The following is a 12,533-nucleotide window of genomic DNA, read 5'->3' as shown; positions in this document are numbered from 1 at the left end:
AAATGAACCAATCCTGTTATGTGGTATATTAAACACTAGACATGAATATGAAATAATTACATATTTCAAAAACATTCTGATTTAAAGATTTAGTGGTTAATAATAAACCATTTGGATCCCATGTTGAGCCTGTGCCTCCGTGTTGTGCTCGTACCGCCGGTCTCCGCCAGGCGGCGGTGTCTCCGTCCACTCGGGTGTTGCCAGAGCAGGTGCGCCGAGGTGAGGCAGCGCGGAGAGTTCGGGTGTTTCCGTTGCGGCTCGGCAGTGAACCGCTGTGGATGTGGGAATGCGGTTGCCTGAGGCAGCAGCGGGCATTGCTGGACACTCGGCTGAGATGTGCGTACAGAAAGAGGAGCCCTCAGCGGTTGGCTGTCGTCCAAGTTAACGGGCTGTTTTGGGGATGAGGGTGGCAGCTGCGGACGGCTGGGTGTCGCTCGCTGGGGTCTTTTCCTCCCTTATTTTTCCGGGGATTTTCTGTCTTGTGGGGGAGAGGGAATGAGAGAGGAGCCAAGGAGGATTCCCCAGCACTATGGAGCCACGCATTGCAGGCAGCGTGAGTACCAACGCAACAGACACCCAGGAGAGCCCTCGGGGGACTGGGCTTGTCACTGCTGGAATCACACAACTTTTCCAGGATCTATTTTATTGACGGGCAGCCGCGCCACAGCTTTCACCACCCTCACAGTTTAAACATTTCATTGTCATTGTTGTTGAGTGCTGTTCACGTGTCGAACACGCTAATTGATTATTCATTGTGTGTAATGAGCGCGACTACAATCACTAGACACACCTGCTGACGGTGAGAGGCCGGGGCTGGTAGCTTTTAGTGCCGCGCCTGACGACTCATCAGCGGATTAATTTCTGAGGATTTTCTCCTGCCTTTTGTTGCTACGGCGGTTGCTACTGACGACCACTGAGCCCAAAGTCGTAAACAGACGGACGGACAACAAATAAAGGGCAGACCCATTATAGTAGTCACAAGTTCTGCACAGTATCATGCAGCCTGTTTATTTGTGTCAAGTTTTCCTCAGCGCAGTCTTTATTTCTGACCTTCTGGCAGTCTAGACAAGGACAGGCTGCAAGTGAAAAGGTGGTGAAGTTGTAGTCTGTGTGACATGATTACCAAATGTAACACTACCTCCTGGGTCACTAAACGCACCCTACCAATGCAAAATTTAGGCCTCCGTCTCTCTCAGTTTCTTGTGTGGACGCCGGAGGGGTTTGTTGGTCCCAGGATTGAGTTAACTGCGGCCAAGTAGCCAGATTACTGTGGATTAGCAGGCATTTAAAATAGTCACGTTATCCCACCAGTGCCTGCAGAGTCAGCTACAACAACACCTTTTAGGCTGCCTGCCAAATATTTGCTGAAAGGAAATGATATACAGTATGAGTGGATAACTGCACAAAGTTGCAATCAAAACAGACTGCATGAGGTGCTGCTCTCATCTGCTGATAGACCTGCTACACTGGTGAGAGGTCCTCTTCTTCATCGGTCATCAGAGTTCATGCAAAGCCAGGAGTGAAGCGTGACTCACCCTCTGTGGGGACATGAACTGGAAACACACCTGTTTATTGAGATACATTGCATGACCTGGATGCAGACAGGCACAGTGTGTCAGTTGAATCAAGTTCAAGATTAGATTTTCACAAGACATACGGGAAACAATGCAACACAGTTGGAAGCTGAAAAATATTTGATTTGAATATTTAAACAAACGGACTGACAGAGAATTAATTGGCAAAAATGGCACACATTTGTTGGCTCCATATGATGATTTGCTACTTTTCTTTTTGTTTTGGCAGACAAAACAAGCAATCTGAAGAAGTCACCTTGACCTCTGAGAACCTTCCGGGAGCATTTTCAACTACATTATTTGTTTAAACGAAATGATTTAATTGATTAACCAGAAAAATAATAGATTGAATATCAGTAAAGAAAATAGTTTTTTTGTTGAAAAACAAGATTTGTTCATTCAGAAAGCGCAAAGAAGCTTTACATTTTCCAAAGAATTTTAAAATGAGTCTTTATTCTTTACTCAGCATCCGCAGGTCCACATAAAATGTGCAAGCAAGACAAGACATCAACTTATCACATTGCAGACAGTTTATAACATACATACATTTAGATAAAACCCAAACAATAGACAGCAGTTCTCACACATTTACAGTGTCATCACATTAGTAGATCTTTAGATCGTAGATTGAATCCTGTTATGTGGTATATTAAACACTGGACTTGAGGGTTATATATTCCCATTGTTGATAAAAATCAAAAGACATTTTGATTTAAAGATTTAGTGGTGTGTCCTAAGATAAGATGAGAAACTCGTTAAATGTGCCCAGTGAACTCAAAGTCTAAAGTCAAAGGCTAGTGTTTGAATATATGATTCAGTCAGGAACACTTTGGTCAAAGAAAACTTCCATTTGCAGTATTATATTTGGCGGTATGGCTCTGTCCTGGGGCCTCTCTGCCTTTCCTCGGGCATACCCAGAAAACCTCTTCCACATGCCTACGTGGAAAGCCATAAGGCAGAGAGAGTACACCTCTCTGCCCTTCCATGTGCAAATGAGGAAAGCCTGAGGCAGAGAGAGCAAACCTCCCTGCCCTTCCATGCGCCTACATGGAAAGCCTAAGGCAGGAGAGCAGCAGCAAAGACTCCCAGGAACAGAACAGAGCAGCATCAATGACAAACAGAAATGACATTGATAAGTCAGACACAACATGAAAAGGAGGAGCTGGAAGCACCTCGCAGAGGAAGCAGCAACAGTAGGCAGGCCAGAGCAGTTTAAATAGGGCGCCCTGAATGAGATTCGCCAGTTGGTTGCATAGAAAGGATTCAGGATCATGTGATCTATCAGCTGACTCCCTTTTATCAATCAGCTGCTCCATCAGTTGATTGGCTGTTTGAGATCAACTGAAGTAGCTGGGATGTGAGCTGAGCTTGATGTCGTGTCCTACCTGAACTAATGCTATGCTCAATTTTTTATCAATAATGGTTTCTATACAAAAATCCGCCATCCGCCTTACATTGTCCACGCCCAGAACTCAGTTAAAAATATCTTTGACTTACAATTATGTGATGTTGATTTGCAGTTTTGACTCTGGTGAGAAAACAGATTAGTTATGTCAAGAAATCATTAAAAAGCTAAAAGCCACAGTGATATCTGAATCTCAGAGGATCTGGAAACCAAGTTAACCTCAGTGATCCACTCGTCAGCATGAGCTCCTCAGTGTGGCTATAAACTGAAATAAACATCGTCTTTATTCTTTGCTCCTCCAGTGTGAAAGGTGACAGTGACATGAAAAGCATCTGACCCTCAACTGTAAACCTTTACCTGGTGCTGCTGCACGTCAGAGCGACAACACGTAACAGCATCAAGGTACTCACCAGATGCGCGCACACACACACACACACATTTTTGTTTTTAATCATTGTCTGTTTATGGTGAATGCATTTTGCATAATAGATTTAGGGGAGATTTTCTTTACCTTCCAGATCTACAATGTTTCACAAGTAAGTGTAAGATGTGCCCTTGAGTCCTTTTACGCATGGACTTCTTGCCTTTGAGTGTGTGTGTGTGTGTGTGTGTGTGTGTGTGTGTGTGTGTGTGTGTGAATATGTGAATCCTTTACGATGGATTCAAATAAAACATTTAAAATGTATTTCCTCGCTCACCAGTTTGTGAAGCCAACAGCAGCATCATGTTCTACGGTTCTTCCTCTGGGGCCAGTATGTCCCTGCCGTCCAAGAGCCGCCTGAAACGCCAGAGCAGGACCTTCACACAGNGTGTGTGTGTGTGTGTGTGTGTGTGTGTGAATATGTGAATCCTTTACGATGAATTCAAATAAAACATTTAAAATGTATTTCCTCGCTCACCAGTTGTGGAGTTTGTGAAGCCAACAGCAGCATCATGTTCTACGGTTCTTCCTCTGGGGCCAGTATGTCCCTGCCGTCCAAGAGCCGCCTGAAACGCCAGAGCAGGACCTTCACACAGGTACACACAAACACACACAGTCAAACGTACACACTGCCGTTTTGGTCATTCAATCTCAAGAGACCACCTAAGTTAAATAAAGGTCAAAATAAATGATGAAAACAAAGACACTCTGGCAAACATCAGTACAGTTTTAGTGAAGTGCTTGACTCTGCACTATTTCTAACAATACCTTTACCTCAAAGGTTAAGGTTACCCAAATTACAAATCAAAGCAAAAACAGGTTTCTCACTTGTCTCTACTGGTATCCAGACACGTAGATATTTTCAGTTTTACTTACTGAGGTTTTGAAATGTCCAGTCCCCCCCACTAGGATTTCACAGGCTTTTTTGTGATTGTTTTGTCCAGAGATGCGTGATGTCACAGCAGCTTTTCTGAAACATCACTATGCATGTTGCAATTTTTTTAGGCCTTTGCAATGAAATTGCAGGAGCAAATGAAAATTGCAAAAGTTGTGATGCTGCTTTGGATTCGGAGCTCATTACCATGAGCACTCAGTGTTTCCCACAGAATTAGATTCTATGTGATGGTGTGACAGTTAGCCCTGTCACTGTGTGTGTGACTCTGGCACAGGTGCAACAGTCGTCTCATTATAAAGACAGGGGGTAAGGAATGCTGAACACAGCTCTGAAATTAAATTAAATGAGATTTTACCTGTTTTAAAAAGTAAAATTTGTGGTAAAGTTGCAATGACTGGACTAAATTGCAAAGTTGCCCAGACTTCATGGTGATTGGCAAAATTTGCATTAATTTGCAATCGCAATATCGCAACATCCTGGAGGAACTGATTATCTAAAATTGTCTGTTCAATAATAGTGTCTCTGGAGAGACTCCTTGACGATCAATTTTTAGCCACTAGCTCGGAGCATGACTCTTAAAGATGGCAATGTTACTAATATATATCACAATATTGACTGGATGGAGTGGCTCAACATTTTGTAAAGACATTTATGATCTCCAGAGGATGAAGCATACTGACTTCTGTGATCCTCTTATGTTTTCTCTAGTGTCGCGATGAGTTTCACAACTGTGGTTTTGAGTGAAATGTCTCAGCAGCTATTTGATGTATTATCATGACATTTGGTTCATACAGTGCATTCAGTATTGTTTGTCTGTTCACCAGGTCCTGTACCGCACTCTGAGTTACAGAGACCGTGTCCCGGTAGAAACTGGAACAAACACTCGTGGGGACCGGCGCTCAACTACTGAACCCCCAGAGCGGCCGGCGGACGATCCAGCTGAACTCTCCACGCAGAGCTCAGCCCCCGGGGTGCTGAAGATCTTTGGAGATGAAATTTGTGCCGGTGCCAACTACAAGAGCGTCCTGGCCACACCGCGCTCCAGTGCGCAGGAGCTGGTCAAAGAGGCACTCGAGCGTTACTCTCTCAACAAGAACGCTGCCCATTCTTACGTCCTATGCGATGTGATCGGGCGTTTGGAGGGGAGTGGCGGGATAGGAGGAGGGGGATGGCGAACCGAGTGCCTGCGTGCGCTTGGGGACAATGAAAAGCCGCTGTTGCTTCAAGAGCTGTGGAAACCCAGAGAGGGACACGCTCGCCGGTTTGAGCTGCGCAGGAGAGCAGAGGTGGAGGAATTCAACGCCAAGGATAAGGACACCATCACTGCTGGTGAGGACACACACAGTGACAAACACACACATGTAGATAGACAGGTACACACAGAGACACACACAAACACACACACAGCAGCTGGTCTAATTCCCTTCCTTTCTTGACATGTCAAACTCAGCAGAAAAGCACAGCTCGTTACCTCTTCTGCAGTGTGTGTGTGTGTGTGTGTGTGTGTGTGTGTGTGTGTGTGTGTGTGTGTGTGTGTAGATGCAGAATAAGAGCTTTCGTCACACTTATTATCCTGAAGAGAGGATATTGTTCCTGGGTGATAAGGGTTTCATTTGGGTTTTTGGAAACACACACACACTTGCATGTGTAAATGAGCACTTAAAGAAAAGCACACACACCTGCACACACACAGTGGAAATGCACAGACAGCTGGTCGATTGATTGAGTGAAAGCTGAATCCTTTGCGGTGGGAGGTGTGGATGGGTGTGGGCACTCGAGTGTTTTTATGAATGACACATTTCTAATACAGATGCATATCAAGTACCAGCACTAAGCTGGACTGAGTCACACCTGAACTGTGCACACGCAGGTGATAGTACAGTTTCCAGGAGAGATTCACGAACTCTGCAGTCAGAGCTCAGTAGATAATTTGTAAATAATTTGCATAAACTCGTATAACTGCTGTTTACGACTTTACATCTGCAATGCAGTAATATGAATCTGTGCCCGTGTGAATGTGTGGGTCTGTTGGAACCACCATGTGACCTTTACATAGATTGGTTTACTGATGGATGAAAAGTTTGCCATTTACACACACACATGCACACGCTCACCCGTTACGTTGAAGACATTTATCAACACCTAGACAACAGTGTTCAGAGAGTTAAGAGCAAGTATTTTCAGCCTCACAGTCACACATTGCACTTTGCAGCCACACTAACATTTCTCATGAAGCATGCCAGGGTTTACTGGTTGCTATGTCAACTTGTGCGGCAGCCAGAGAGTCAGTCAACAATCTTGTTTTAATGTTGAACAGTGCAGTTGTTGTACACGTGTCATACAGGACACAAGACAATATTGATTAATATAGTAAAAGCCATGAAAAAGGATAAGGTTGGTGTTATTTTATGTTTTTCTTGTGGCCATTAATTCCCATGAAAAGACCAAAACCTGTCAGACCATTTCAAGGCTGTTTGACTTTTCTGCGCTGTCTGTTTCACAAATAATGAAGTTTTGTTTTAAAAAAAGGCTGTTGAGTGCCTGTTTTTGTGCACATATGTGGCATATTAAAGGTCCAGTGTGTAGGATTTAGGGGCATCTATTGGCAAAAATGGCATATAATATTCATAACTCTTAGGGCCAGGGGAAAAAATTGATACAGGGTAGTATCACAGTATTTTTGTGTGGCAACATTGTATCATCACACAGCGCCAACTGTCTATTTTATATTATATGAATTATTAATATTACAAATCCAAATTAAACTTTAGCTAGCCTTCTAGAATAATATAATGAATTGCTTTTTCAGTTCACAAGATACATTTTGCTGCTGAAAAAAAATGATATAAGTTTTCCTCTGATGACATTATTTGCAGTTGAAAAAAGGTCATAATTTTCTATATATTGCAACATATTTTATTGCAATACATATCGCAGTATGTTTAAAATCGCAATAATATTGTCTCATGACTTAAATATCGTGATAATATCATCTTGTGGATTCTCTGGTGATTCCCATAACTATGTTTTCATTAGTTTATAATCATCTTAAACTAAGAATCATTGTCTTTTCGTTACCTCAGAATGAGCTGTTTATATTTAATATCTACCAAACACTGGCTCTAGATAGGGCCATTCAAGCTTTTACTTTGGCCACTATATTATCACCAAGTCGCTGTTGAAGTGATGCTCAAACGCATGTTAACGTAGTTATGTAGTGGCAGGATTGTGTGGGGCTGCTATTTGCCGAAGAGCAACTCAATTGAACATCATCTAACGTTTATATTTGGTCAAAAAAAATCTATGTTTTTTATCAGTGTTTCGCCACCTCATTGCATCCTCTTGGGCGCTGCAATGCACATTCAGCAAGTAAAGTTTCAGCTAGCTAAGCTGAGTAAAACAATACCACAGCTAGAAACAAAAACATATGATTGGTTGATGCTTCACTTTGTCATTGGAGCGCTGAAAAAGTTGAGGCCAGCTCAGCTTTGATTTGTAGCAGGTTATACCTGTCTGCAGAGACACATGTTGGGTGTCAGTTTGTACCTTCATGTCTCTCAGAGGTAGAGTGGGTCGTTCACTGATCGGAGGATCAGCGACTCAATCCCCAGCTCTTCCAGTCTACATGTTGAAGTATAACTGAGCAAGATACTGAACCCCAAATTGCTCCCGATGGCTGTTCCATCGGTGTGTGAGTGTGTTAAACAGTGAATAGCAGGCGTCACCTTGAATCTATGAATGTGTTTGTGAATGGGTGAATGTGACTCGTAATGTAAAAAGCGCTTTGAGTGGTCAGATGACTAGTAAGGTGCTATACAAGTGCAGGTCCATTTACTGGCATCCATTGAAAATGAATTGTAGCTTGTTGCTGTGTCGCTCGTAGTGTGAACACAGCATAAATGCTGCACACTGGACCTTTAAAGGTGCTCACTTTCCTGCATGCAGCGGGTCCCTCGTTTTGTGTTTTATCGTTGGGGAGCAACGTTACGAGTTGTAATTTCCTACAACAGCTGGTTACTGTAGTTTTTAGCAAATATTACCCAAAAAACAATTGAGTAGAGCTTTTGGTGGTGAATATTTTCCATCATGGATTAATACATGTTTTGTGTGCTAGTGAGTGTTTACAGCAGGACAGTGTGTGGTGAATTGACTCAAAATAAACTGCAGTGGTCATTGTAATAAAGAAACATGTTACTCAGTGCAGCAGCGTGGCTCACTGATGTCTTTTAAAAACATCAATGAGGCTACTGGCACAGAGAAATAAGCCACCATATCAGGCTTTGGCAACACAGACAGTTCTTGTTCATAGGACCAATTTGTTGTTGGTTTAGGTCTTTTCATTGATTTGGATTTGTTTACAATAAGAAAATTAAAGATTACTACCAGCCTTCTCCTTTTAAAAGCATTTCAGTTACGATTGCACAACGTGTCTGAAATAAAGCAATAAGCAAAGAATGCTTTCTGGGGTAATACGTATTAATACACATATTTTCATCTCCACACTAACCTTTTCTCTTTTGTGTTATAGTGTTTAGAAAACTCACACACCCCGGAGTCTCCCTCTCTTCTCTGTCCTTTACTTGTCTTTTTTTTTTCTCCCCTGGTATATGTGTGAGCGAGCATGCACATGTGTGAATTATGTGTATTGTTACACACACTTTTTAACTACGATGAGATAACACTTTAAAGGTACGGTAGGATTTTCATCAATTACATCACAGCCAAATGAACTGTATTGTCAACCTTCAGTGATACAACCTACATTCACAATTCTGCTGGCTTCATTTATTATACAAGACAAAAAACCCAAATTAAAGCACTACGCAGACTACAGGCGCTACAGTTTATAACGAAAATATGCAGTCTTACTAATTTGACAGTGATATGCTAGAGGGGAAAATCCAGTACCTCATACCTTTAACTGTATCTCTCCTTACTAACTGCTGATGCGACTCACTAGAAGCACCACAGACTCTGTTTTGCTTCACAGTGCATGCGTGTCTTGTTGTGTGCGGATGGTGTTTGTGTATATGGGGGTTGTTCTGTGCTTGGTGTCTCGGTGAGGGGGTGTTTTCTCAGCCTCCTCCCCGCCTCCCTAACCCCTCCCACCCTGCTGTAGGGCCCAAAACCTCCCAATTCCTGGCGGCTCTAATGGGTCGGTCTGGGCTGGGCAAACACAGGAGCTCCCCCCTGCGGTGTGGTCGAGCGGTACAGTCCAGCTCTAAAGGTGGGGACTGGCCTCAGGTAGGGTGGCTGTCAGTCATTGCCATGGAGACCACCTCTACCTGCGTTGTCACCAGCGCCACCCCCATTGCCAGTGATTCAACCGGTGTGAATGTGTGTGTGCAGAGCCATCGCATGGCCTCAGATTCCTCAAATTCAAGTCATGGGGAGCTGCTCAGCTCACCTTTCATCAGGTTCAGTGTCGTCAGCTACATGTGCTGCTCCATCCAGCACCATTTACTCCATCTGACTGGTTTGTTTTACTTAGTTTCCACTCAGCTCACACATGACTGTTATGCACCTATGCAGTGTACTGTACCCAGACTTCACTCATGAGTCAAACATACATACTAACAATGCACAAGTACACTGTCTTATTTTCCACTCTTTACTCTCCTTTCCTTCTACATACTCAACCTCTCTGTCTTCCTGCTCTGCCTCCTCCTTGTTCTCCTTTTTATTATTCTCCATCTGTTCTCCCTCTTGCCCTTTCCCTCCTTGTTTCTCTCTCTCACTCCTCCTATCTGCCTCCTTGTAGATATTAATGCTCAGGCTCGTAAGCTCCAGAGGAACAGGGCGAAAGGGACTCTGACCCTGCCCCGGTCCAGCAACTCATCCTTCTGCCGCAGCCTCAGTGAGACCAGCCTCAACCAGGTGGGGCCTCACACTGAAGCTCAGTCAGGATAATTGATTGTTATTATTTATGGAACTGTTGCCGACCTGCCTGAAATCCTGAATGCATCTGTGTTTGTCTGTGCTTGTGTCTGCAGCTGGGCGTCGGAGATGAGCCCAAGCGTTATTACTCCACCCTGCCAGGGCCCTTAAGGGGTAGAGAACGTGAGGTGGCCTCCAGTGGCCGGAGGAAAGAGGAGGGGAGTCAGGGAGGAGGAGGGGTGAGGCACTCGCTTTACCAGTCCCCGCACCTCCTGCTGCTACAGGGATACAACCGGCAGGTTAGTACAAGGAAAAAGTTCACATGTTGTGTCAGAGACGCTCAGTATATCTGATCATGTGATGTTTATTGTGTTTTAAGGACTGCTTAGTGTACCTGCTGAACAGAGAGCAGCACACAGTCGGTCAGGAGACTCCGTCAGCTCGCCCCAACATCTGCCTCTTCTCTCCTGACATCCTGCCTCTCCACTGCCGCCTGCGCAGAGTCCCCGCACCCCGTCGTCATGCCAACAATAACAAGGGAGAGGAGCCGGCGGAGAGCCAGCGGTCCTGTGTTGCTGTTGAGCCTGTGCTCCACGCCACAGTTCTGGTGAACTTTTCCCGCTGCGAGCGCTCCACCACGCTGCGACACGGTGACCTCCTCTCCTTCGGAGCGCATTACATCTTCTTGTACAAGGACCCCGCGGGCGCTAAGCCTTTGCCTGCTCAGACCTTGGCACGCCTTAGGTCCCTGGGGCAGCTTTACGATGCAGGGGTGGAGGAGGGAGAGGGCGGCACTCAGACCTGTAAGATGTGTGGTTCTGTGCTGAAGGACAGAGCGGTACAGGCGTTGAGTGTTCCTGCAATCAGACGCAGCTTCAAACCTCACCTGGTAAAACCCCGCTGTGGGGGGACAGCGACAGGAGCACCCCTTAGTGTGTCAGGAGGGGAAGGAGGAGGAGGAGGAGGAGGAGGAGGAGGAAGAGGAGGAGGTCAGAAAAGAAGGCTACAGCTGGAGTTTGACCAGGCTCATGAAGACCAGCTATTGAACAGGATTGTGTCTCTCATAGAACCTGGAGGTCTGTGCTCTAATTTACAATATGATAGAGAATATAAGGGCCTGTTTACACCTGGTATTAACATGCGTCTTGGGTGACCTGATCACAGGTGGACAGCTCTAAGACTGTCTGCTCACACTTGGCATCAGAGTACATCTTTACATGCGTCTTGAGTGACTGCTAGTGATCGGATCTCACTTCTCTGTTCTATATGCAAATAAACATGTGAATCATTTCCATTTGCAAAGACCAAATGTGTTGTTGTGCTACAGTGGCGGGAGGTTTGTCGGGCTATATGCACACCTACAACCTTTACTATCTAAAATAAGTTAAATCTTATTGAATTGTACAACCCAAAAGCGGCTAACTGTTGTCATTCGGCATCAATTGGCTAACGTTATCAATGGTTATTAATTGGTTTAATGACAGAATCGAGCTGTTTTAGTGTCGGTGTAAATTAGTTGGGGCTGTTTACAGTAACAGCTGCTGCTGTATCAGCTCTTTCTAACTGGGCAGACGCTGAACTGCAGGTTCACTAGGAGGACAGCTTCTCCGGACAGCAGAAAGTTTTCTTATCCGGTGGAACGTCAGATGAGCAAAGACGTCACCTGAGTAAGTGGTTGTTCATTGTGGCCCAAGACAAATTAGCGTACACCATGCTCAAAGAATGTGCCCATATGCGGTCCAGACCACCTACGAATGTGGTCTGACTGGATCTCAAGACGCCTTTAGGATGCATTCTGCACATTCACACCTGTTCTTAGAGCTGTCCACTTGTGATCTGATCACTCAGGACGCATGTTATTATCAGGTGTAAACATGGCCTATGCTGTCAGTTTCATGTATACCGAGCAATTTTTTACATCATGGGATATTTTGTAACACAAATATTTCACCAAAATGACAAACAAATCTGTCTCACCCTTTGTGTGGTTTCTGCTTGTACAGTTAGTTTTATTTAAGTTGTCCAGGTTTTGACAAATCTTTCATTCAGCATTCACCCCAGTATAGTGGAGGTGAATGGTATTTAATTAATGGTGCTCAAAGCATTGGAAAGTTCTTTTTTGTTGTTGTTACATTTAAATTCATCTGGGAAGATTAGATGCAGAACAACAACAGAGAGGCTAGAATGTCAATAACACATACACAGTTACAGTTCAATACTGTTGGTATCAGAGTATTGAAACAAACACCGTTAAACACTGTGTCTTTCCTGAGAGACACTGACCTATTTTATCCAGTATTTACACTCTTGGTTTTCTGCAGTCGCAGCTCATTTATAGGAGGAAGTGTCCGTAAAAAGCAA

At 44.3% G+C, this 12,533-nt stretch overlaps 1 protein-coding gene across 2 annotated transcripts in view; it reads left to right on the top strand.

Annotated features, from left to right (window-relative positions):
• The first annotated feature begins 46 nt into the window (after positions 1-46).
• radil (Ras association and DIL domains) overlaps positions 47-12,533 on the top strand; it is a 34,680-nt gene continuing 22,193 nt past the window's right edge. For both annotated transcript variants that reach the window (XM_050044963.1, XM_050044962.1), the window contains exons 1-7: positions 47-553; positions 3,282-3,381; positions 3,882-3,996; positions 5,120-5,624; positions 10,057-10,172; positions 10,289-10,471; positions 10,552-11,248. In XM_050044963.1, coding sequence (XP_049900920.1) covers positions 3,913-3,996; positions 5,120-5,624; positions 10,057-10,172; positions 10,289-10,471; positions 10,552-11,248 — 1,585 coding nt within the window. In that variant the 5' untranslated portion in view covers positions 47-553; positions 3,282-3,381; positions 3,882-3,912. The remainder of the gene's footprint in view (positions 554-3,281; positions 3,382-3,881; positions 3,997-5,119; positions 5,625-10,056; positions 10,173-10,288; positions 10,472-10,551; positions 11,249-12,533) is intronic.

The sequence above is a fragment of the Epinephelus moara genome, chromosome 5 (genome assembly GCF_006386435.1).
Source record: "Epinephelus moara isolate mb chromosome 5, YSFRI_EMoa_1.0, whole genome shotgun sequence".
NCBI lineage: Eukaryota > Metazoa > Chordata > Actinopteri > Perciformes > Serranidae > Epinephelus > Epinephelus moara.
The sequence above is the reverse complement of the archived record's forward strand: the minus strand, read 5'-3'. Positions and strand labels throughout refer to the sequence as shown.